The following is a 26,308-nucleotide window of genomic DNA, read 5'->3' on the forward strand; positions in this document are numbered from 1 at the left end:
TCATTATTTCACCCTGTACATACAGAAATCTAAGCAATTTAAAACTACATTTTCCAAGGTTAAATAGTTTAGTAACTTTGTATTCTGCCTTTGTGTTCAGAACGTGGGAATGAACAGAAGATGATTCTGATGAGTACGTCATTTTTCTGATTATTATTTGTAATGCAGTTTGTGCTTTGAGTCACTTTCACACATTCTTCTATAACTATATATACACTATATATTTAATGCCTAATTGATATGAGTTTTCTAGTGGGCCATAACTTGTCTTATCTGCTCACTTGCATTTTAATTCTCAAGGGTTCCTGTGACATTATGCTGTGACTCTACTATTACTATCCACATGAAGGTGATGGGGCTGCAGTGCTGCAGATTAAAATCTTAGATTCACAATCAGCAGACCCTTGTATGACATCAGAGTTTCCCAACCAGGGATCGCAGGAGCCCTGGGATTCCCTGAGCCCCAAACAGGGGTTCTCTAGGACACAGCAACAAGACCTGTCACTTTTACAATAGGGAAAGAAAACTGATGTCGGTTATAGTAGTACTATATCTGAGCCAAACTAAAGCATGAGAAAGAATTACATAATGCTATACGCACCCCTACACCAAGCTTGGAGGCAGGAATAGCATTAGGGGGTCTCCTCATAAAATTATCCAGCAGTTCTCTTGACTTAAAAAGCTTGGGAATCACAGTACTAGATGATGAAAGTTTTACTAAAATAGTAAAAATGAGAACCAATGAGTCATTTTTAATTGTGCTGTGATCAGAGAACATAATTGATAATGATGTCATTGTAGATAAGACACCTACAGCATAATTGCTTCTTTGGAAAAGTAAGATCATTGTGTTATGTGTCTATTTTAATTTCATTTTAATAATCACAATAGGTAAGAAAACCCTAAAAACAATTTTACAAGAAATGCAATATTTTCATTATTAAAATTGCTCCAAATATTTACTAATTTATTTTCTTAAATATATTTAATAAAATATATTTAATTATAAATGTATTTATTCTTTTTAATTTATAGTATATATTGTATATTGAAGGTTACAGTTTAAATAAGCAACATGGCTATGCTCATCTCTTAGATTGGAATGGATAAATAACAATGGGGCTAACCTGTATCTATGTTGTCAGGTTGTCTATATTTTAGTACTTGACATTAGAATATGCTTACTGTTATGATTAAATACAAGTATAGGTTACATTATTTAGCATTAAACCATATCATTAGTTGTGTACAAATCTAAATAATCATGTATTTTATGATAACCAGTAAGCCAGAGACGAGATTTTTTATTTTTTGGTAGAATTGCATTGTGCAAATTTTTGTTCAAGCCATATTTGATATTAGTGCACATCTTTCTTTTGAATATGGAGATAATATTTTATTACACTATTAGTGATTATACTGTACTATGTATTTTTTTTTATTTTCATTAGTAACTATGATATATTTTCTGAATGTTCAGGTATTATTTTATTATTGCCATATTCAGGTGTCTTGGTTAGTTATTATTATTATTTTATTTTTATATATATATAAATGATTGTGTAGTAAGATGATAATGTAATATGCATTGTGTTATTGTGTTAATAATATTTAGATTTATTAAGACTGGGGACAATTAAGGGTTAAGTATAAAAATAAGGATAAATTAATATCTAGCAGAAATAACTAACAGAAAAGAGTATATGATTGTTCATAAAATATATTTCTTAGGTGAAATGGTTGAAAAATAGGGGAAAATGTTTTTCCAAAAATGATAAGGTGAACTACACCCTCCAAAAAAATATTAAATACAATTTTAAATAATAATAAATTAATATAGCATTTCCCATGGTTATCATTACCATGGGAGTCTTTGTTTCGAAGCCTAGCTGTTCACATATGCCACCGACTGCTTCTGCAAGTTTCATATACTGTATATGATTATGTAATTTTAAGCTTTTATTGATGGACTGTTTTGTACAATAGCTGTAAGGAGAAAAAAACTACAGAGAGTTCATGTACACTACTGCTAGAACATCTGTAGCAAAAATAAGTAACAATGAGCATTCTCTTCATTTGCTTACTTAACCCTATCATGGTGTCTATCATACACCAGTATCATACACATATCATTATAATAGACACCATGATAGTACTTAAGGGTTAATATTATGTTTCTTTTATTTTTGGCAAAGCTATAATGTATTATTTATTGTTGTTCAATTTCTGCTTTCATATATTTAAATCCAAAAACAGGTTAAACCCAAGAGTAACACATAGCGTAAATATAGATTATATGTAATACATTGGCTAGTGTTTTATTTGTATGTTACACAGTGGATTCCACTTTTATTTCAGCTCATATAATATTTTTCATCTAATTACTGTTGAGATCTATTTTGCCTTAATTTATTACGGTTGTTAAACAAATGCTAAAAACTACACTTGTTTTGAATCCCTAAAAGGGTAAAATACATATTTCATCCATAATTTAATTAGGCAGCAAATATATTTTAATAAATTAAAAAGAACTGGGCTAATAATCGATAGGAAGCTAAATTTAACACCGTTAAGAAAATTGTTGAGGTTAAATCTTTTAACCAGAACTTTCAGAGTCTTATATCATGAGCATAATTTATTTATGACTAAAAAGAGCAAAAAATCAGATTATCTAATAATCGGGATAGAAGTATCAAAACAGAATTGTGTTTTACATATGTTGGTAAGTTATCAAATATACTTAGTGAATAATTATGGCCTTAATATCCCGATGCAGCAACACAATTCACAAACCAAATTCCTTCTAGCATTTTATTAATTTCCATAAAAAAAGAGCTTGGACTAAGACATCCTTGAAGATCAGTACCTGTTTTAAGCCATGAACACAGAAATGAAAGAAATTCTGAAATAACAATTTTCAGGCCCACGTTTCAAGCAGTTTATTGCCTCTGAGACGTACTGCAGTATAAAAATATTTTGTGTTTTCTGCTGCTTTTTATCACAAACAAAACTGTAATCTCACACTATGCCGATATGATTGGCTTTTACCAATACTTCTTCTATCCTTAGTTACGCATGCTTCAATAAGCATATCTAGTATTATGTATTTATTCCCACAATAAGATAAAGCAAGTGAGACAAGATAAAACATTCTGGTAAATGTCATATTTACTATTTCTAAATAGTCCAGTAGACATATTAAAAATAGAAATGGACTATAATGCAACTTTTTTTTATTGGTTTATGCTGATTTTTTGCACTAGAATGCCAATAAATGATATGGGATTGAAGGGTTTTAATGAGGTAACTAAACATTATATGCTTTTGATTTGACTACAGTCACTGAATGCTATGCACTATATGTACAATATAATACAAGTGCTTACTACCCACTCAATACTGACTGTGTTGAATGTATATCATGACATAGGGATTCCACCATGATTATTCTTTATTTCTGTATGTCTTTACTTTTCTTGTGGAAAATATTGTAACAAAGCAAATGTAAAACAGAATGAGAATAAAAATGTAAACTCTAAAATGTCTTCTGGTTATTGACAAATATTTTTTTTCTTTATTTATACCACCTTATAGGGAGAAACAAAGAAAGTAGAATTCTTTTTGAGAAAATGCTCAATTCTGCTCTGGATGTTTGACAGGTAGACTACATGTTTAGTTGGATTCTATGTACATTAGAATCTAGAATATTTATAGATGTATCGCTGCATAGGCCAAACAATTTTGATTTGACTATTTTTCTACATAAAGTAACAGATAATCCATTATTTAATGTCCTTTTTTCTTTTACCTTATGTTACTTTGACCCAAAAAGCATTACTTCACATATTTGGTCATTCTTTTTGTATTATCTACAAATTTCCATAGTATAAAATACCAAAAGTGCAACATTATAAATTAAGAATTTGCGAGCACAATATACAAACATTACCTTTTATTGTACAGTGAAGTTAACATGAAGATTTTTTTTATTCACAGCTTCCTATGATGTGAATACTTTAGAGTGAAAAAGTTTTGACTGTGAATGGCTCTCCAACCATCAAACTAGTTCTCCATACATTTTCTCTTTATATTGAATGACTGTCCACATAGCAGCTACAAATATTTAAATAAAAGGATTTGTTACAGACAGATACTCGCACATGTATAGCATGCTATCGTCCAAATAAAATGTCACAATTTTGCCTGCATTGGAATAAACATCACTGGATTATAGCAAACAAAACTTGCTAAGAAAAGGGTCACAAATTCAGATGTATCTTGCTGTACAAAATATCACTGAAGAATGGGGCTTTTTTTTTATCTTGAGTACCCGCATAAAGTTATTATAAATATTACAGACAAGGATACTGTAATGATACACAGCATTTGGGAATACTAAACTCAGATTATTTAGTACTGTATTAGAATCCTTACAAACAGACTTCAAGTTTATATCTAATTTGAACAAAGCCAGCAATTATTTTGGACAAAGAATTTATAGTTTTTACACAAGTTGAATCTTTTCATAGGAAACACAAACAGCTTTTGGGTGCCCGTGTCCACTTTTTATCCAATGAACTTTGAATAATGTTTAAAGAGGGGAAAAAAGTCCATTCCAGTCAGTTTAACTGCTGAAAGTACCATGCACAATCTCGAAAATACATCTCTTCAGCATCCACAAGTCTCTGCATTTTGCTATGAGAGAGGGGCAGTAGGAATATGGGTTAGGTCACTGTGATAAGTTCAAAAAACTGTACAACAAATAGTACAACACTTGAGGAGAGGAGTCTTGGATAGTTTTGTTTTTGTCTTTTCCATTGCACTCAGTTTATGCCAATTTCCTTGTTTTCCTCAATGAACCTTGTGAATGGCCGATTTACAATAGAATCAGAGCCCACTTTGTCCATACTAATGATAGGGGGGCTGCTACCAGTACGTGTTCGGTCCATCCCACTGGACATGTTGCTTAAAGGAGGAATTGCACTTCCACCTAAACTGACAGGGAGCTGGGGAATGCCTCCATTCTGTATAACAGAAATTTCATTGTTTTTCATAGCCAGCCCATTTGTGATAGCAGCAGCATACTGATTCCAAAAACTGGGGTCGACATTCATTGCTCGAGCTGCCAAATCTTTCTGAAACATTTCAGAAAACTTCAGTGCATCTCCCCCTAGCAAAGCCATTGGGTTTTCCACAGAAAGTCTACGACCACGTCTTGCGGGAGCATTATTCCACATGTGAGTCCCCATATGGACCTATGCGCAAAAAAGACACAAACAACAACGCATATAGGTTTTAGTATATTCAGTGTATATTCACTGTAACAGAAATGAAACAAATGAGTTAGAATATGAAACGAACAATATTAAAGCAACAGAATAAAATGTGGAAATAATACAATTTGCTTAAATGCCAGCATATCTAGGATATTTTTGCAGAAATAATTGCTAAAAATATATAATAACCTTTTTATCACAAGTTAGAAATTTAAATCTGCGTCTGAAAATACAAATTCTGTACTATAAAAAATTTGTCCATTATACTGTCCATTTATTTTATGTTTTTATTTTGGATTACAAAAATAGTGCTGGCAATTCTTCTAAAATACCTCTGTGAGGTCTGCAATTACAGATTGCAGGTGCACAATATAACAAAGCCAAGCATAACTCTGTCTATCACAGGCATTCCTCTTCTACATAGGTATATTGTGAAACAAGAAAACATACAGTAGCAGGCAGCACAAACAATCAAAATCTCTTTTCACAACCTCGAGAATAATAAACTAAGTCATGCCATGGCTTGTTCAATATCCAGATGGCTGAGGAAACCTGCCTTATACCTAGAGGGAGTTGGCAGCGGTGATGAACTCTGTATATCTAAATCCCATAAATATTTTATGCATCGATGGTAAAAATAATATTTTAACATTTTTATCTATCTACTAGATACATATTTGAGACCTTTCCATTTGTAATAATTGCGTATTTTAAACCTTTTAAGTGGTCAAAGCAAAGACTAAGAAACCCCAAAAACTAAAAGAAAAAAAAAAGAACCACCCAAAAAGATCTCCTATGTCAATGTATATACATACCAAAGTTTTTTGATTTGCTATCTGAACAAATGTTTTAATCATATGTCGTGATTCATATAGAAAAAAAATTACTTTTAAACTTTGGAGGCTCATTTTTAAAAGCCTCTTTGAACTAAATATCCATTAGAAAGAGGGGAACAGCTTCAGTCAATTAGGTGCTCACGGAATGTTAAGATTTTAGACTCTAGGGGAGGTTACATTTGCCAATTATTCCTAATGGAAGAGTCTCCAAACTGCATAATGATTCTGCACAGTTAAAAAGGAAAAGAATTTTGCAGATGACTATGAGTTAACAAACACACACACAATGATCTGGCACATTTTGTCTACTTAATCAATTAAACATTGTAGACATTGTGCTCAGAAGTATCAGAGAGTCCGAAGGTTCAATCCCACAAACAACAGCGCGTAGACCAAAGCAACAATTCCAAATCATGCTGCTGTACAGGAAAAATATGTTAATCTGACCTAAAGCTTCATCACATCTAAAATTATACAAGGCAAACTCAAAACTATAAAAGTCAGCGTAAGAAAGAAAAGATGCTTGAATTAAACAGTTATATCGGCTAAACAAAATACAGTCTATCCAACTAGAAAAAGATCACCTAAATTACCTATTTATATATATTGTATATACTGAGTTATAATTTAAGACTGCTGTATTAAGTAAATATTATCTACGTTTTTTTCTTTGTGAATAATTAAAGCACAGTATATGTAACAAATAGCTGTGACAAGATTTTCTTTCTTACTCTGTGGCCAAAGTATTATCATTTTTGAGCAAGCCAACTAATGCCACATACACACATAAATAATGACCCGTCAGTCCTATAAGCATTCGCTATAATGTGCACACGATTCGGAATGTGATACATGTGGTAAATGTGCCTCTGGGGTGTTTTCTACAAAAGCAGAATTTTACAAATATTAAGGGCTTGAGGATTTAAGTCATTGTCATAACAAAACTCTTGTATTCTATATAATTAACCTTTAACTGTTTCACCTACTTGTTTGGAAAGTCTTAATTTCATAGAGAGTGTGAATGTATTCACAGAGACCTAGTAAACGGCAAAGTTTACAAAACTAGATTGAAATTACAGCTGCATATGGTTTATAGACTATATTAATGATCGTTCAAGGGCTCATCTGCAGCATGTGCATACAGAGTTCTCATATGTTCAAAGCATTTGGGCACAAGGATGCCTGTTTTTTTTATGGGGGGGGATTCTTGGCCGCCTTTAGAACATTTCATGTAATTTGCTTTATGAAATGACAATGACATTTCAATCTATGCAAATTCTTAAACTGTGTAAATTTAATTGACTGCTCTTTTCCCCAAATTCTTACTTTTTCTTTTGTATGACTGGAGAGATTTCACCTTACCTTAAGATTCCCTTTTGTGGTAAATGCTCTACCACAGATTGTGCAACCAAATGGCTTTTCACCAGTATGAGTACGTTCATGTATCTGTAGTGCACTTGCTGAAGAGAAGGTCTTCCCACACGAGTGACAGTTGTGTTGCTTGGGAGTTCGTCGTGGAGGGGGTGCCAGCATAGGAGTGATGCCTGGGCTCATCGCTGTCTGTGGTGCAGCAGGAACCTGGATTCCAGCTGGAAGGTGAGGACCTTCACCCAATGAGATCGGCTTGGTGTGACCATTCACTTCCATTTTGATCATGGCAGGCGCTGTGCTGGTGACCAGGCTAGTAGTAGTTTGGCTGGGACCTAGAGTAAAGTTGGGTTCAAATAACTGAGATGGGAGCTCTTTCAATTTGTGTGTCAGTAAGTGTTGTTTTAAATTACCCATAGTGGAACACCCACGATTGCAGACTGTACAAATAAATGGCCGTTCTTTAGTATGGCTGCGGTAGTGAATTTCCAATGCACTTTTGCAAGCAAAAGGCTTGTCACAGATATTACAAACAGTACTTTTAAACTTACCACGTTCTCTGCTCAGGAACAGCAGGCTAAAAGGGGCCTCTTCTTTGATGATTGGTCTCACAGGATTGGTGGCTGTCAGATCCAGTGCACCTTCATTTTCTGGGGCAGGCAAGGGACTGTCAGGTTTCTCTGTCTTAAGCTGTAGTTCTGGTGGTTCTTCTTGATTAATTACATGGGGAGATTTAGATCTGATGCTTTCGCTATGACTATGTGCGGGTGACAAAACCTGCATCGATGAAGAAGTCTCAGACATTGCAGGACTGCCTGCACTTTGGCTCTCAAGATCTCCTGCAGCAGATGAAGAATCGTTGCTTAAGCGATCACTTTCCCCTGATCCGTTTTCTAAGGTTTTTAAACCAATAAATTGCTGTGCACTCATAACAGAGTCAATCATTTTCATCTGATTTTCTAAAGCAGCGATACTTGAGATGACAGTGGGAGGTGAGGAGGGTGATGACTCAGAGTATGGTATTAGTGGCTTAGAAGGGTCATTTGCTGTATCTTTCATATCTAGCTCATCATCCATAGAATTATCATCAAAATCATCATCATAATTGCTCAGTGTTTCAAGGTTCTTTTCATCATAGGAAAGTTCAGAGTCCATTGCATCTTGGAAGCCCTCGGGTAAGGGGGTATTTGGAATCTGTCCACCCATATGCATACGGATATGTTGCTGCAGGACAACAGCATTCGTAAACTTTTTCTGACAAATTGGACATGAATGCTGAACTCTTAATGGAGGTTTTGCCCGATGAACACCAAAATGAGTTTTTAAATTCCCCTTAGTAGTAAAAGCACGTCCACAAATTTTGCATTTAAATGGTCTCTCTCCTGTATGGGTTCTGTAATGCATCTTAAGAGCACTCTGACAACTAAGTACCCGATGACAAATTACACATTGATTCGGGTCTGTCATTTTTTTATCAATGTTCTCAACTAGTTGTTGCAGTTTTGATGTTTCTGATGTTTGCATAGACTCTAAAAGACCACCAAATGGAAATTTTGCTTTAAACTGCTCAGGCATAGACGGAAGCACTGGATTTGGGAGGCTTGTTGATATGGTGGTGTCTGTTAGTGTGGGAATAGATGTTGTCACAGGAGATGATATTTGTCCACTTGCAGGTGGTTCAGCTGTTCGTGCGACTGTAGGAGGAAGGGCAATGGGTTCTGTTTTTGGGACAGTTGTTGTCGCTGGCTGAGCAGACTGTGGAGATTCTGCAGATGTTACCATGGTTTCAGTATGATTTATGCTTGGAGACAAAGAGTTGCATTCACTTGATGCAGGAGATGGCCTTTGAGGTGATCTATTCATTGGAGTAATGCTGGGTGAATCACCGTAGCTGTTAACACCTGGTATTGTGGGGGGAAGTTGCAACCCAATAGATGTTGAAATTGTTGGTAATACTGGCTTGCTATCTAACCATGTTGTTACGGGCTTTTCAGGAGGAAGAGACATTCCATATGGTATTCCAGAACTAGTTGGGACATTGTCAAGATATTCTGGAACAGGATATGGATTCATCTGAATATGGGGATATTTTTCTTTATGTCTCTGAAAGTGAACTTTTAAATTGCCTTTTGTGGAAAACCGATTTCCACATATATTACATTTAAAAGGCCTTTCACCTGTATGAGAGCGCAAGTGGATCTGTAAAGCACTGTCGCTCCCAAAGACCTTGGCACAAAATCTACATTTATGTTTAAAAAATGGGTCCTCAGAAGTGGACTTGGTCTCAAACACTGATACATTGGGTGGCTTTCCCTTACGATGTTTCATAAGTGCAGAAAGGGGATCTAATGCATTAGCCGTTGCAGCTATGCTTACAAGTGGGTTGGGGAAGATCACACTATTTGAAGAACTTTGAGGTAGAAGTGGGCTTGGCAAACTGGAAGGTGAGGTGAGGATATTTCCATGTCCAATGGACGGAGGAGTAGATGAGCTCTGAGGATGAGTAGCACTGGTTGTTGTATTGGGCACAGGACTAGGGGTTACTGATACTGATTTAGCATTAATTGATAAGGATGTGCTTGTGTCTGTTGGTGTACAAGAGACAGAACATGGGATATTTGGGGTACTGGCCCCAGAGGCAGGCTGTGATGTATGTTGTGGATTTTCAAATGATGGTGGTTGATTGTTAGATATTGATCCTGCAAGGGTAGGTGGGACTACAGGTGTTAACTGAAGGCTTGGATGTGCAGTAAAGCTCTGCAGTTGACTGGGTGTTGGAATTGGAGGATTTTGTGCTGGAACTGAAGAGGTCAATGGAGGACGTAGTGGCTGACGATTCATCAGTGCAACCTGACTGCGTATTTGTTCAATGAGTTGCAGCTGGTGTATCTGCTGCTGTTGCAGTGCCATCAGTTGTTCTAGAATCATTGGAATTGCCATAGCTGTCGCAGCAGTGGCAGCACCTGTACCACCTATGCACCGCGCATTTTGTGAAAACTGTGCAACTGCGACTTTTGTACTTTGAAGAGTCTCTAATGTTACATTAGTGTTTGGCATGTTGTAATTAGTCATGGAAGATGGATCTGGTATTTGAGGTAGAGGAGTAGAAGTGTTTGAGGCTTCTTGATTTGGAAATTTTTTTTCTTCAGTGGTTTCAACCTCCATGGGTTCCTCTTCCTTTTCTGTTTCTTTTATATCACCAGTTTCATTATTTTCTACCTGGACAGCTTCCTCTGCAGTCTCGCTCTCTGCGTGATCACTTGAAGAGCTTTCAGGAGATGGCTCGGGAAACTCTTCTGAGGCTGATGCTGCTACATCATCATTTACAATCAGCACAAGAGGGTTTTTAGTGCAGGTTTTTTTGTGTTCTAAGAAGTCAGTCCATTTGAAGAATTCAGCACAGCATTTTTCACAAACATTGGTCTCCTCACTTCCACTTCGGCTTTCATTCCCGCTATCCCCATCATCTGGTCCTTCCCCAGGTACTGCTAAAAGCAAATGAAAAGACTGCATAAGCTATTAAGCTGAAAGATAAAGTACTCTACATTTGAAAATTTTGCACGAGTAAAATCAATACTTTTTATTTTGTACAAATTACCCCACTTCAACAATTTTCTATGACTCCTTTTACCTAGCTAATATTTTTCTTTGCACAATCCATCAAATTATGAAGCTCTATCAATTGTGGATACTGCTTCTTAATGAAATTCCATAGAAGTCATTGATTTCCAATATTTTCATACAATTCACAGCAACCTTGTCTGTTGGGTACAAATCAAGCTTTTGATGGGCTCATTAGGATTCCCCTTTAGCATCAAGCTTCCTAATTTCCAGCAAAATTATAGATGCCTTTGCCAGTTCAGTTAACATTGCTAAACTAATCTGTAACCTTTCAAACTTGCAGCAGTGCCTGACAACAAAGTTGAACCCCTGTTATTCACCTATGGTCTCTGACTATTTATATGCATAGTCTTTATCCATAGCTGAGACATATCAGATTTGCGTTACTCTATATAACTGTTGGATCAGTTAGAATATATTCACATCAAAGGATATTTCTGTGAAGGCTGCTTATAACATAACTAAATATAAATATACTGTCAGCTATCATTTACGTCGGGTAACTATTAGTAGACCCGGTTGTGCTCTTTATTAACCATTAGATTTTAATTACCTTAACCTTCGGCCTAAATACAAAGAATTATAAAAGACGTATTGTCATTGTCAGTTTTCAAATCAAATCAGAGTTAAGATACATGCCAACTGCTTTTCTAGCGGTAAATGGATCTATGCTAAACACAGAAAAAAATACCTGACACTTAACTGCTAGTCCTCTACAAAAATAATTGATGCTGTCAAATGCCATATTTTGTTAGCAGGAAAGTAAAATTACATGTTATTTCGACACAGCATTGAGTTCACAGATTTGTGAACAAACTAAGAATTACATATTTAAACTCCATTTCTGCTGACATGTTTAAACATAAGTATGCTGCAGTCAGACACACGTTTTGTACCTATTTTCATCTATTCTTATAGAAAGGCTCTGTAAATTATATGCTTGTGCCATTGTAGAAAACCCACTAATTGGTTACACATGTTTAATTACTGTTGTAGGCAGTCACTTCCTCTGACTTGCGTTACCCTCTTGTGCTGAATAACAAGCATGTTTAATGAACAGAATTCTAATTCACACCTGATCAAATAAATAGCTGTGCTGGAATGAGAAATGATCATATAAAAAACATTTCTAGGATTTGAAAAGCTGCTCGGTAGGAATGTCACTCATTGCTCAGTATCTTCATATTCTCCTTCTATTACAGACACATTATTTTGACAGTACAGCCAGTAACAGAATGCATAGTGTTGAGTGGCATAAATGGATAAATCAAACTTATACTGTAAGTTGATTATTGTAGATTTAAAATACAAATATAGTTCAATTTAAAATAGATCAGTTCGTTACATTTGTATCCATTGTGGAATTTTTTTGCTACTAATAAAATATAGAAATGCATTTTTCTATATGTATGTAATATATATATATATATATATATATATATATATATATATATATATATATATATATATATATATATTTTTCTATTATTATTTTCTTTAACACTTTTTTTTAAGTTTACCCAATTCTATTGCTAATGTTGTGGTCATAGGCAAAATTTTAACATTTTATCCATCTTGAAATATAATCTACAAAAATTAATATTTAGCTTATAGAAAAAAGAGACATTTAGAATAGTTTCTGTGAAAAAGATTTAGAAATGCGTGGCAGAAGCAAAGACATTTATTTTACTATTTTTTTTATTTTTTTTTTCAATGGGTAGTAAAAGAATAGTAAGGGGAATTATAACACAATTGAATAACAATGAGTTATGTTAAGAAATAAATAATTGTAAAGATTAAAAAAATAAATAAATAAATAATAAAAGGAAGCAGTAAAGGACAGAATAATAAATATGCCGGCATATTGAATTCAGAAAACAGAACTGTATTTTTTTTCTTTATAATTGATTTTATTTATTTATATATTTAGTAAAATATAATTTGCTATATGTATAAATATGCATTATCATAGCATTATAGGTTTAAAGTTATACCCATATTTATGCTTGAATTCAATATAATCCAAATAATAATGGTATACATGAATTCTTTTCTGTAAAATTCAATTTGATTTAGTAAAATTAGTTAAATATTTACCTACTATACAAGTATTCGTGATGAAATTTAAAATTGATGAAATTTTCGCTGCAAACGCACCAATATATGTATGGTGCAAACTATTTTACTACTTGAAGTATATTTTTGGATCCCTTACGCAGTAATGTTCTCTGTAGTAATGGGAGCAGCTGTGGTGCTTTTTTTTTTTTAATCAAACACACTATCATGTTCAGAATTGGTCACTGAGAATTGGCTTTTTTACAGCAGTTTAAAAATACAAGAGGCATGTTTCTCTTCAAGTGGTTTCCTGTAGAATTGGATGAATTAACACTGCCTGGATTGTTTTGATTTTTAATGTATTCTGGTGAAACAGTAGTGTGCTGAGTTACCTCCATGAACGTGTATACGTAAATCATCAGCTGCTGCCAAATATCAATATCACTGACTGTAAAACAAGTGGATAGTACATGCTTATTATGTATGGAACGATTACGTGTGTAGAGTGTGATACATAGGTAAATATTCTGATAAAACAGTATAGCTACACTATGATAAAAATACAAAACCACAGATATTTGATAAATTAAAAAAAAATTATGACTTCTTAAAATCATATAACGCACAACAAACTATAAAAATACCAATAGCTGTATACAGGAAACATATAACCTATAGAAGTCTTCCAGGAATGACACAATTAGCAGCTCATCTATCTGTGGAAAAGTACATTATTATCCAATGCAAACAGCATTACCTTGTTTTAGGGCAGATAATAACTGTGCAGTGCACTTAAATTGCAAATTTGTTTAATATGTAACTTTAAGAGGAGCAAAGAAGAGTTTGACCAATGCAGATATTAAGGTCTCCTATACTCCCCCATTAAGTTAAGTAAAATTTGAGTAAGTGAGAAGTGTCACACACACCGAAGAACATTATGCTTAGCAGGCCTGCTTAATATTTAATTGCTGCTCCTGTCCTTAATGGACTTGAAAATTATGCTTGAAATAGAAATATCATTCTAAGCTTTACATCGTTCACTTAAAAGGTGCATTTCTCCCCAAACTTTTTTATACATGTAAATTGGAAACTTTAATCTTTGTCTGATCAAGACCACACATGGATGCTTGTAGTAAAAAGGATAACGCACTGGGTCTAAAGCACCATACTGAATGCTAATACTAGGTATAAGGCAGCATATGCTTCACTGCATGGTCGTGAGCATAGAAAGCTTCACTTTTCTGATTTTATTTGGTAATAATGAACAACTTTCATCTTTCTATGATTCTACTATAGCAACAGCATATACATTTTAGACAGATCAGTTGATCTATCCGCAGGATTCCAATCTTTGGGCTTCACCTATTTACTTGTACTTTTGAGATTTGCTAGAAATTACACCAAGAAATAAGCTTTTGCTGGTACTGTACGCTGAATGGCAAATTAGACCTCTCTCTAAAAATTGTATTTTATATAAAAAAGAAGCTAAATCTAAAGGAATTATTGACCTATGTGCTTATTTTCTTTCCAGTTACAGATACAATTTTAAGATAATACAGTATAAGGCTACATTTATAACACACTGCACGATACGCCATGGTTTTAAGCTACTCCATGATAATCCACATAAACATAGCAAACCATGTCTTCAATATAAATTGCAATTTAAGTTAAAATATTAAATCCAATTTTGTAAGATGAGAACAGCCCATGTCCAAAACCAGATACTATGTTGCCATATACTTTACTTTTCTGCTTAGCTGAAAGGCTCGTGAACATAACCTGGCATGTACTCAGGATAATCTTAAAGCTAATTGCTTCTTTCTTTACATAAAACAGCATATAGGTGCATCATCTGTTCCTCCACAGTGTCGAAGTATATAAAAGTATAGACATGAAAATGTATTTCTTATGCTGCAAAGTGGCTTTCCCATTTCTGGGCTGATTTTCCTGAATTCTAGGAAACTGTTTGAGAACATTTTGTTTTCTTGCAAATTAATTCTTTTTAACTCTTTATGATGGCTGTGATTCCCATAAAAGAAGATGAATTATCGCATACAGAGCCCAAGCTGTGAAACAGGAGGAGACAAATAGAGACCCCTACTGTGTTCAACAATGTAGTTGAAATTCCAGACTCAATAGAAATTTTTGCCCTCTTTTAAACACCACAATGGCTGTCAACATGACAGTGAACAGTGGAGGGCACTATTGCTATGCACAATGTTATGGGCCTAGCATATTTAGATTAATCTATTCAGTGGCCTAAATCTCAGAATTTGTTAAGTAACAACCACCTGTGGCATAGTCACCAAATGTCTTCTTGTCTTTTTTTTCCCCCTTCTTTTTAGTTTTGTGATCATGAAAGCAATCCATTAGCTACTTAAACACTGTGCATAGAGACTAGCTTAGCATCTCCAATATCATTAGCAGATATGCAGATTCCAATGAAACATGGTTAACTACACCAGTATGTGTTTTTATCTTACTTGGTTGTTATTATTTGTTCACTCGAAGATTAAAATGATTTAAAAAATTTCACTTAGATATATACACAACTCAATGCTGCAATAAATTAATTTCTAAATAAAACATTTAATCATTGGTATTGAAAATGTGAGATTTATTTTTTGAAGAAACAAAAAAGCTGTTTCAATTGAATGAACGTTTTAAAGGAAAATTCTATTTTGTATATATTAGATTATTGTGTCGTTTTCCCGTTTTATTTTAGCCTTTGTCATATAATCTAAAGAATAAATATTTTAATTTAAAGCTTATTACTTATGACAATACCTTGAGGGAACACAATATATTAGATAGAGCTTCAGGCTCCCTATTAAATTAGACTGAATAATTTTAATTAAGTACTGTATGTCACGTAATTTACTCAGAAGAGGTGGGGGCACTAAATATAGGGTTCGTGGTTTAAAAAACCAAATAAAATGATTATAGAAGTCTTGATATGAATTACCGAGCACTTTTTAAGTTCATATCTAAATGAATGAAACAAATCAAACGGATTTGTATAAAAAAAAAAATATTGTATTAGGATAATTGTTCGAAGTTTATACAAACTGAAAAGCTATAAGCTAGTGATGTAGAATAAGATTATATCTATTATATAATATTTATTATATGTAATTGGTCAACATGCTATAGGCATCTCTAAATTTACAATAATATATTCTATTTGTGCCACCTTAAGTTAATATTTATTAGTCTAGATTATCAGAAATATAGAGTTGCCTATGGATACATGTATAATCAGCACTCCTCGAAACATATGACCTCCTGTTTTAAAAGACTTCTTAAAGACAATCGCATATACTGGTCCGTGTAGCATGTAGTAGGATCTCTAGGTAACACTCAATTCTAGTGTTAACACTTATCACAACTGAAGCAACCATGCTGCCAAGGTCAACTGCACAGATGTACTAATTGTATTATGAGCTTGACATCTAGTGGCCACCCCTGGCAGGGCAAAACAGGCAAAGGTTAAATCAGCCAGCCTTGTCAAAGCACTTCTAAACACCCACCCTCAGGGACAAGCCATTGGAAACCTGTTGGCACTTCATGCAGTCCCACCTTTTCAATGTCACCAAACAAAATGAATCTCTAGTGTATGCTGGGCATTAATGCCTAGAAATAAGACACTAATAGGCTGTCTTGAAAGAATTTAAACAGGGGGTGTTGTGAATAATAATAATAATAATAATAATAATAATAATAATAATAATAAAAACCTGAAAAGCAACATGCACAACTATATATTTCATATGATATCATATGAATGTAAAAAGTATTTATATCAACCAAATATAAGTGTAATAGAAATATACTATGCAGTGTAAAAAACAAAACAAAACAAAAAACCACAATCTGTAATGCATTTTACAGTGACTCCTTATAATGGGCCTTCTTCACTTAAAAGAGTTAAAAACTTCACAAATATTATTGATTTCTATTTCTAATATGCAAAATAATATATAGAAAATAAATATTTTAGCTGCTTTTTTTTTATTTTAGCAATACACATGTAAAACCAATATTGAAACTTAATTTTTATTCCTTTATTTTTGCATCACAGCGAATGTTCAATTGGGGAATGACGTACCCTTCTCGTCATTAAAGATCAAAAGGAAGAATACAGCAGTGTTAGCTGTATATGATGAAGAAACCTGACCCAGTTTTGACATATTTCTCTTATATTAAATTTAAAAATAACCACTTGTTTGTCAAATTCTAAATAGTTATTGGTGTACTTTTCACCCCTGTACTAGCCAGTGAAACCGCACCACTCATCTAAAAACAATCACTCTTGTGAAAGTTTTTTTTTTTTTTTTTAAAGGGAAAAGACTATTGCATCTCATTGTTATTCAGCATTCATCAGAACCTTTAAGAATGATGGTTGACTCAAGCTGTAATATAAAGCGAACTTAAACTCTTTCAGTGTCTTCATCTTTTAACTTGCAGAAAGAACTTAATATATACAAGAAGCTCAGCTCCATAAACTACTGCTTACACTGCTGAGCTCTTACGTTATAGTAACCAATAATAATAGAGAATACATACATTTTGAGATGCTTGGTAAAGGTGTATGTATATAAAGAAATAAATATATAGAATTCTCACTTTAAATGTTGAAATTCTAAACCCTAAATTTAAATTTCTTCCATGTAAACCAAATATATAATAAAATAGCACATTTTCTGATCTCAAATATTATTTAGAAAAATAAACTGTGCTAAAATCTAAGCAGGTCAATGGTCAGTTAAATTAAAAGCACTTATACTACAATAAAAAAAAAAAAAATTCTCCTTACAATTCCTTATTATTCTTTTTCTATTGCCAATTAAATAATTGTATAATTTTATGTGGGCTTGACATATTAGGTTACAATTAAAGTTGCAAAGAAAGTAAATATGAAATAAAATGAATATGTAATAAATAAAAAATACATGACTATATCATCTTAATAAGCTCTCTATATCATTCATGGAATCTATCTACAGATAACCATAGTTTATAATGGGTACAACTGATGTGCACATAAATAAAATACAAAATTACAACATTGTATAAATTGTTGTCAGTGTAATTTTAGGAAGAATTAATTAATTTGTATTAACTGGATTCAATTTCTAAAACGGAATATTAAAAATAGAGGATTTATTGAACTTTTTTCTCTAAGAATCTCTGATTTCTTCTTTTAAGAATTTATATGTTAGAGAATCTCCACATACTGGGATTTCACAGCCATCCCACAAAGTTTATTTAATTTATTTAATTTCGATAAAAATAAATGTCTATCTTGAAATGTGATATGTTAATAGATGAAAACGTTATCAGCGAGTCTTGCTCTTTCACAGTGCAGTCAATGGTCGCAGAATTATATAGATAGTTTAATTTTTGAGGTTACACTGAAAAGAGATTTGAAGCTATTCAGACCCCTCAATAAGCAAGCTTCAAAAAATCCTCGCTGGGCTGCAATGTAGACCCTTTGATGGAAAGGCTGTCTTTCTTATTCCGTAGAAATAAATCCATTCATTTGATCTTGTAGTCATTGAGTGCAATACAAAACAAACCAAGTGTAAGAAATGCTAAGTGATGAAGTAAACAAAAAAACATTTCCATGACAAAAACCTCCTTTTGCCCTTAATCTACAGACCATATGCAAGCATTTCTTTTAGCATATCTCCTTCTCTAATCTCTAGTGACACAGCTATATAGATAAGACTCACTGTTAGCCATAAAAACAGCTTCCAAGAAAGATACTTTCTTCCCAAATCCAGGAAACTCTTCTGAAGGGCTGTTCACAATGGCTTGTACTGTTTAACGGAATAAAAGGGAGCATCTGGGAATCGCTGCCTCAAAGGACACGCACCATGCAAGGCCTGTCCTCCTCAACACCTCTCCTCTATCATTAGTGAGCATGATACGGCTACTTTGGAGCAGGAAGCCCACCAGATTATCTCTTCTCATTTTAGGAGCTGATGCCTTGACCAGCCACAAAGTCTCATCATATCAGGAAACTTCATCAAATCTGACTGGGGGGTTTAGCACTATTTTGCTTCTCTGTGACTTTTAAAATAAATATCAGAAAATAAAATAAATCTACTTTTCAAAGCAGTAAATTATTAGACTTGGGTAAAGGAAAGTGGAAAGAAATGGAGAACTAGTTATTAATGAAATGTAAAGAGAGCTCCATGTTTTTGGGTAAGTGTTGATGTCTGTGTGGATGGACTGAGACTATACGGACAGTAGGTCCAGGGTCATCAGTCCAAGCAGGAGCTTCCTATGTCTTCCATGGATAAACTACTGTTTCCAAATTCCCACCTCCCCAGTCCCTTGTAACCCTTTTAACCACAGGCAGCACTGTAGCTTCCAAAACAACCCCCTGCCCAAAGGGTCCCCTCACCTTTGGCTGAACTTGGGAGCAGCTCCCCGGCAGAGAGGGCAGGGGCAGGCATGGAGTGCCCCTCTTCTTCTGTGTGTGTCTGAGACATCAAGAGAATGCACAATGTTTCCGGAAAGGCTTTCACAAGCCTCGATCTTTCTCCATCCCCAAAACAAGATCAGCAGAGCCCCCTCCTCCTCCTCCCTTCTCTATTCCCCCAGTAGTTGCAGGGAAGGACACAGACTGGGATGGTACAAGCTCCTGCTGATCACTGGAACTTTCCCTCTCTCTTGTATCCCATGTTCTTCAACAAGAAGAGGTCACTTACACCTATTGTAGAGGGCACTACCCCCTGCCATCAAAACACAAGCCCTGTACGTCCCAACAAAACCAACCACTGTCATCCCTGCAGCCACTCTGCTGTGCACTATTGTCTGCTCTGCAGGTGCAAACTCCTGGTCAAGCTCCAGGCTTTAGAAAGATTGTCAATATTACTCCCAAAACTCATAAAAATACTTTTCAATTTTCACAACGCTGGAATGTTGAGAGGCAATAAACACACCAGATATGGCTTCCTGAACAGATGTAGCAGAGATGAATTTGTTACTGAACTGTGCATCCTAATAAACCCAAGTTAAAATAACTTAACAGGTTTACCAGGCAGTCCTATGGTAAACCACTAATAACACATCCCGATACCACAGAGAGTTGTGCCAAATGGCAAACTTAGCTCTGCCGTGTGTGTATATAACAATGTAATGGCAAATTCCCACATGTGCATGCACTAAATAATTATTTAGGTAACATTATTGTTCTTGATGCTGGTATAACATATAAAGTACGGCTGCTTATATTACTGTAGGATAAATACTTGTACTCATGTACTTTTTCCATATCAGTGAAGGTCTGTTTGGAGTAAGAGTAAGTGGGATCTGTGGGGAAAAAAAGTGCATTTTGGAAAATAATAGGTAAGGACCCCTGTCCCGTCACTCACCGTTGCTGTCAGTGAGCACCTCAGTGGTGCCAATGTCCTCGTCCGATCTCAGGTGCTGGGGCTTGGCTTGCTTACGACGAGACATGCTGCTACTGCTGCTGGGAGCTGGGACTCGTTGCTGCTATTTTGCAGATACATCAGTGGCAAATAAAAAAAAAAAAATAGTTCACAAATAGCCGAGTTGGAAAATGAGGGGAATGAGCCGGTGCCGGTGTGAAGCTCACTGCGCATGTGCCTGTATAATGGTGAATAATACACGGCGATTATCTGCTGGGGAGGGGGCAGGGGGATGAGGGATGGGCTCCTGCAATTAGCTGCTGTCTCTCCTCCCGGGCACACACACAGGCAGGAAGGTCACATCCTCGCCGGGTCCTGGGCACACGCCGTGTTTGTGTGACCCTTGGTGTCCTTTGTGGTGTCTGTTGTGTCTTCCAGTGATGTGAGGAAACTTTGTGGCCGTGTTCTCCTGTGCTGTCTCCCCGCCCCTTCACCTCACTCTGGTGTCCCTAGTCCATGCACACGACCTTGTGCTCTCATCCCCTGCACTTCTCTCTCCTCTGTCCTGTCTCCCTTTCTCGGAGCTGACTAGCAGGAGACTTCCACACACTGGATCACATCCGCCGATCACATCGGGAAGATCAAGTTGTATTTATGTATGGATTTAGGTGGATGAGTAATTGATCGCTTCCCTGGGACACAGGATGGAGGGGGTGGTGTTCTGGGGACTTGTAACAATCAATGTGAAAGCCAGAGTGATGGAGATGACAGCCTGGAGCTCTCCAGAGTTGTGTGCTGACTTTCCTCAGCTGCTAGATGCAAGCTTCTTGCGTGTGGCTGAGGCAGAGTCCTGTCCCTGGCTGCACAGCCTTCTCTCTGGACCCTGTGAGGAGCACACTCGACTCTCACACAGCTGCCAGGGAGGGGGTGGGCCCTGATGGGCTCTGCTGTGGGTGGTGGAGTTGATGGGAGGGAAGCCAGGTTAGAAGAGGAAAGTGCAGCACTTGTACATGTGTCACCCTCCCTCTCCCTCACACGTCCTATTGAGAGTGGGTGTTAGAGGATTTCCCAGCAGCTAATATGGAGCATGTGCAGCTAGACACTAGACATCAGGTAGCAGCATCTCACACACTCTGATATCCAGCCTGGGATGTAGCGTGCTCTTTATCTCCTCCTCACTGTACTTTCCTAGCACTGCTCGCTGCTGCTAGTCTTGTAACTCTATCAATGTGGTACAGGGGAACGCACTCAGGGACAAAAGCTGCCACTAGGATGTACCACACACCCAGCTCTGCACCGCACCAATGCTCTCTCGTGTCTAATCGCAGCCCAGCACCACTACATACTACTGCTTGTCTGCTCAGCCCTACAAACTACTTCTGCTTGTTTTCTCACCACTATCCCCTACTGCTTGTCTCCAGTCACCACCTACCATAGTATGCCAGCTTCTCTCCACTTTCTTCTGACTACCAATAACTACTAGTCCTGCTTCTTTCCAGTCACAGCCTATTGTCTATATTGTCAGCCTACAGTCCCCACTTACCGGAGACAGACTATAACAATGATAAAGCAAACATAAAGAAAAACCTTACTAACCTGTCCTACAAAGAAGTACTGCCACTGCTTATAGGTCCAAATCCAGTACTGTCAAGGTATATATAAAAAAAAGTAATGAATAAATGCCACAATGATTAAATGAAATACCGGTATGTAAACTGTCATCCTTTTAGGCCTCAAATAGTCATATAGTTCATTGTGCACCCCAGATGTTATATGCAGGGATAACTCAGATTGGTTATATTGTATCGTTTACACTTACTACACCTTAAACTTATTCGATTGAGATGTCAGTTCCCAATTTTTGATGTTGGCGTCTACGGTGAAGTTTTCAAACTTCTTGAGTTATTTTTCTGTTATTGGCTGAAATGACATCCAGCAAATACACACACATCTCATAAGACAAGAGCTTTTATTAGAAACATTAATAATAGTACACTGTGTAACACAGAGACCAGCATGTCACATGGTCGACCACTGACCAACCACTTGCTGACAACATTTATCACAGGGGAATAAATATATATTCTGAAATGTCATTGATATGTAATTCTTTCATCCATTCATTATTGGTAGCAAAGCATTGCATTAAAATAATAATAATCAAAGCAATTATAGCAGTATTTATCATAATTGAAATAATTCTGAATGACATTTCTGCTATAACAATTTGCCCAATAGTAACAAACTACAGCACAGTAAAACTACTCAATTGGCCCTTCCTTAAGGCTGATAACTGTACATGTATCATGTATATGTATGTAACTGGTAGCTTAATATCTATCGTATATTTATTGCTTTACAGGTAACTAATACAAGGGACGGTTCCATTGCTACATACATACATACACAGCATCCAAAGCCTGGCAAAATAAGTAAGCCAATAAACTAATAGATAAATAAATGTATAATTTATCACACAGTGGAATTAAACACTACTCGGCTGGAAAACAATACATCGGGCAACTCCTTAACTAGCAGTTCCATATATATATTGGCACAGCAACAAAAAAAACCATTCCATATTTCAATAATATGGAACGGATTACTTTGTTCTTTATACAGCTTAAAGAAAAAATAAATAATAAAGTCAATTCCTACACCACAATTTTGAAATCCCTTTTTGATATCATATTAATATGTTCACCATTTCTAACATCTCATGTCAGGGTGTTCTCTCTACATGTTTTGGAACACAGAGGCATTGTGAAAGGTAGACAACATATTTGGAATTCTCACTGGTATAGTTCCTTGTAAGGCCTACTTCTGACATGTCTATTAAACTCTGATACATGCAGCTTAACCCTCTAGATGCTGCAGCCAATAGCAACAGTGCCTCTAAACACAAAAATAAGGGGTTCCCTCTGTAAGCCCCTAGGCCCTCTGCAACCTGATCGCAGGGTGCTGGTGGGTTGCCATGGCAGCCAGAGGCCTCACAGTGGCCCTGACTCTTCTGTGTATGGAGGCCTATTAGGCCTAGCCAGTGTAACAATGATATGATACAATGCTCTGCAATGCAGAATTATTGTAGTGCATTATTTCAGAAATTGAGTGATTTCATGTTCAAGTCCCCTAGTAGAACTAATAGAAAAAAATGTAATTAAATGTTGAAAAATATTTTTAAAAATGCGAAATTAAATCATTAAAAAAAATCACCATTTTCTCCTCACACGTTTTATTTTGTTAAAATATGAAATAATAAACCTATACACACTTGTTATTGCTGCATCTGTAACAACACAAACTAAACAACACCAAAATCCCTGTTTGTGTTAATCCTTCCTTGTATCCCAAAATAAACCGATACAAAATATAGCTTGTCCCTCCAAATCATGGCCTAATACCGCACAATCAACTAAAGAATTAGAAAGTTATGGCTCTTAGCTGATGCAAAAACAATTTTTTTTATAAAAATAAGATTTAATCTACAAATGTGTTTTTGTACTTTTTTCACCCCCCAAAAAAAAGTTTGGTTTTTTTAACCCATTTATTATATGGAATTTGAAATGTGAAGATGGAAAATGGAAAATCTTAATGCTTAAACTAGGCAGAGTCTTTAAAGGTTTAAGGCACCAGTCTTTCTTTAGAACATGCCAATTCCTTTTCAGTATCCTCTAAACATTTTTATATTTTTTACACACCCCTTCAATCATTGCCCCTTTGATATTTATTCTTTTTTCTGTGTTTTTTTCAGATACAAGAAATTATTCCTCTCTGCTTTCCCTTAAAGATAAACATAGAAAGTAGGGAATGTAGAGAAAAATTTCAATTTGCGTCCGATAGAACTGAAAACATGAGAATAATAAATCGTGAGTGTTTGACAACACTGGGAGGGGGGGAGGGATAGTTAAAGAATTATCCACAGGTGATAAATGGTATTGAATGTGCTAAAAATGTTAAATGGAAAATTGCTTTATTAAGTAATCTCCGACTATATTTCAGAACTATAACACATAAGCACATACAACAATATGGAATGGTTGTGTGGCTTTGGTAATATACTGTATAAGGAATTGCTAGTTAAGGCGTTGACTCTATTATTTCTTACCTGCTATGTGAATGTAACACCACTTTATGTTATTTGTTCCATTCTCTATATATGTGTGGAAATGATATTTAAGTAATAACTTTGTGTCTCCTGAGTAATTGTTAACCTTACCTTACTATAAATAATACATCAGTTTTTCCATATACAGCATTCATTTTAGAATGGTTTGGATTGCTATGTGCATATATATGGAATTGTTAGTTAAGGAGTTGTCCAATGTATCGGTTAGTTGCTGAGTAGTTTTTAACTGTGCTTTATGATAAATACTACATCAATTCATGTCAATATTCAGTTAGTGGGGTTGTTATATGAATATACATTTGCCATGTATTTATAAAAGGAATTGTTAGTTAAGGAGTTGCCACATACGCCGACAATATATTTCTTCTAAAATACATATCTGACCATACTACTACAGGGTATATTTGATACTACACCATCTTGTTATTAGTTACACAGAACACCACTGATCGTAGACTGAATACAATTTACATATATACACACTCACACACACACATATATATATATATATATATATATATATATATATATATATATATTCTACTTTATTTTAACTTGATTATTGAAGAAAACGCCCAGTTTTTACCAATTTATGTAATAAGCAGCTATTATGGTACAGCCGGCAGAGGGTTAACAGTGTGATGGACAAATCATAAGGGGCACTTTTTTAATTGACTTACATGCCAGGAATCAATTTAAGAATGTCACGATTTAATGTATACTCAGCACACTCAAAGTTGAACACATCTCTTTATATTTAATGTCAGCAAATCGCCTGTCTTCAGACTACATGAAGGCACAGAGTACACAGCACAGAATGACCATAATAATTATAATAATTGTAATTATATTAGCATTATTTTTGAATTATTAGACTTATTTTTATTGCGCACACAGTACAGGTGTTTAAATAAATCATACATCTTCCAATTGAAAATAAAAAAAATATATGTATCATATATATATATATCTATATATCTATATATATCTATATATATATATCTATATATATATATATATATATATATATATACACACACACACAACTATCTACACACACACACACCCAACTATCTATACACATACAAACACACACCCACATACACGTATACATATATATACAGTATGTATATACATATATATATATATGTACATATCCTCACAGTATCTTACTCCCACAAATATCATCTGAGAGTTGTGACTACCTAGAGATATCAGTAAGCTAAAGTTACCCCCACCCCCTGTAATTACCCTTAATTCGTCCATTATCTCCCGTTGTTTTGTTATGGAGGAGACGACACGTTATTATTTAGTCTGCTGTTGGATAATATTATGTGTAAATTACTACTGTATTTCTTACAGGAGATGAATGTGTAATTACGGATTCGCTGCATTTCGTGCCATTGCGGTAGAACATGTAAAATCAGCCCTGGTGTGAACACTGTATTGTGCACCTAGTCTGTGCTGCGCTCGCTGCAAACACAACTGTGCCAGCTGCTGCTAACTTTTTACACTGCATCCCAGCCGTATTACCATAGTAATATTATTATAACAGCAGCTGCCACTGTCAGGATAAATGCCTCTTCCATCAGAGCCCTGCTCTACCACAGGCTGCCCCAATAGCAGGTCACATGTCAATTA

The 26,308-nt window shown here is 35.2% G+C and overlaps 1 protein-coding gene across 4 annotated transcripts; it reads right to left on the reverse strand.

Moving 5' to 3' along the window:
- Positions 1-3,573: 3,573 nt before the first annotated feature.
- SALL3 (spalt like transcription factor 3) lies at positions 3,574-21,533 on the reverse strand. Of its 4 annotated transcripts, none has more exons than XM_075270879.1 (4): positions 20,545-21,533; positions 8,032-10,965; positions 7,475-7,815; positions 3,574-5,255 (listed from the first exon to the last, which is right to left on the reverse strand). In XM_075270879.1, exons 1-4 carry the CDS (start codon positions 20,627-20,629, stop codon positions 4,824-4,826), a joined length of 3,792 nt encoding a protein of 1,263 aa, XP_075126980.1. In that variant the 5' UTR covers positions 20,630-21,533; the 3' UTR covers positions 3,574-4,823. The 4 variants fall into 4 exon arrangements, with proteins under 4 accessions (XP_075126980.1, XP_075126979.1, XP_075126978.1 ...); XM_075270878.1 differs by having other exon boundaries at positions 8,032-10,968; positions 20,545-21,532; XM_075270877.1 differs by lacking the exon at positions 20,545-21,533 and adding an exon at positions 19,572-20,058 and having other exon boundaries at positions 8,032-10,968.
- Between the last annotated feature and the right edge of the window lie 4,775 nt (positions 21,534-26,308).

The sequence above is a fragment of the Leptodactylus fuscus genome, chromosome 4 (genome assembly GCF_031893055.1).
Source record: "Leptodactylus fuscus isolate aLepFus1 chromosome 4, aLepFus1.hap2, whole genome shotgun sequence".
NCBI lineage: Eukaryota > Metazoa > Chordata > Amphibia > Anura > Leptodactylidae > Leptodactylus > Leptodactylus fuscus.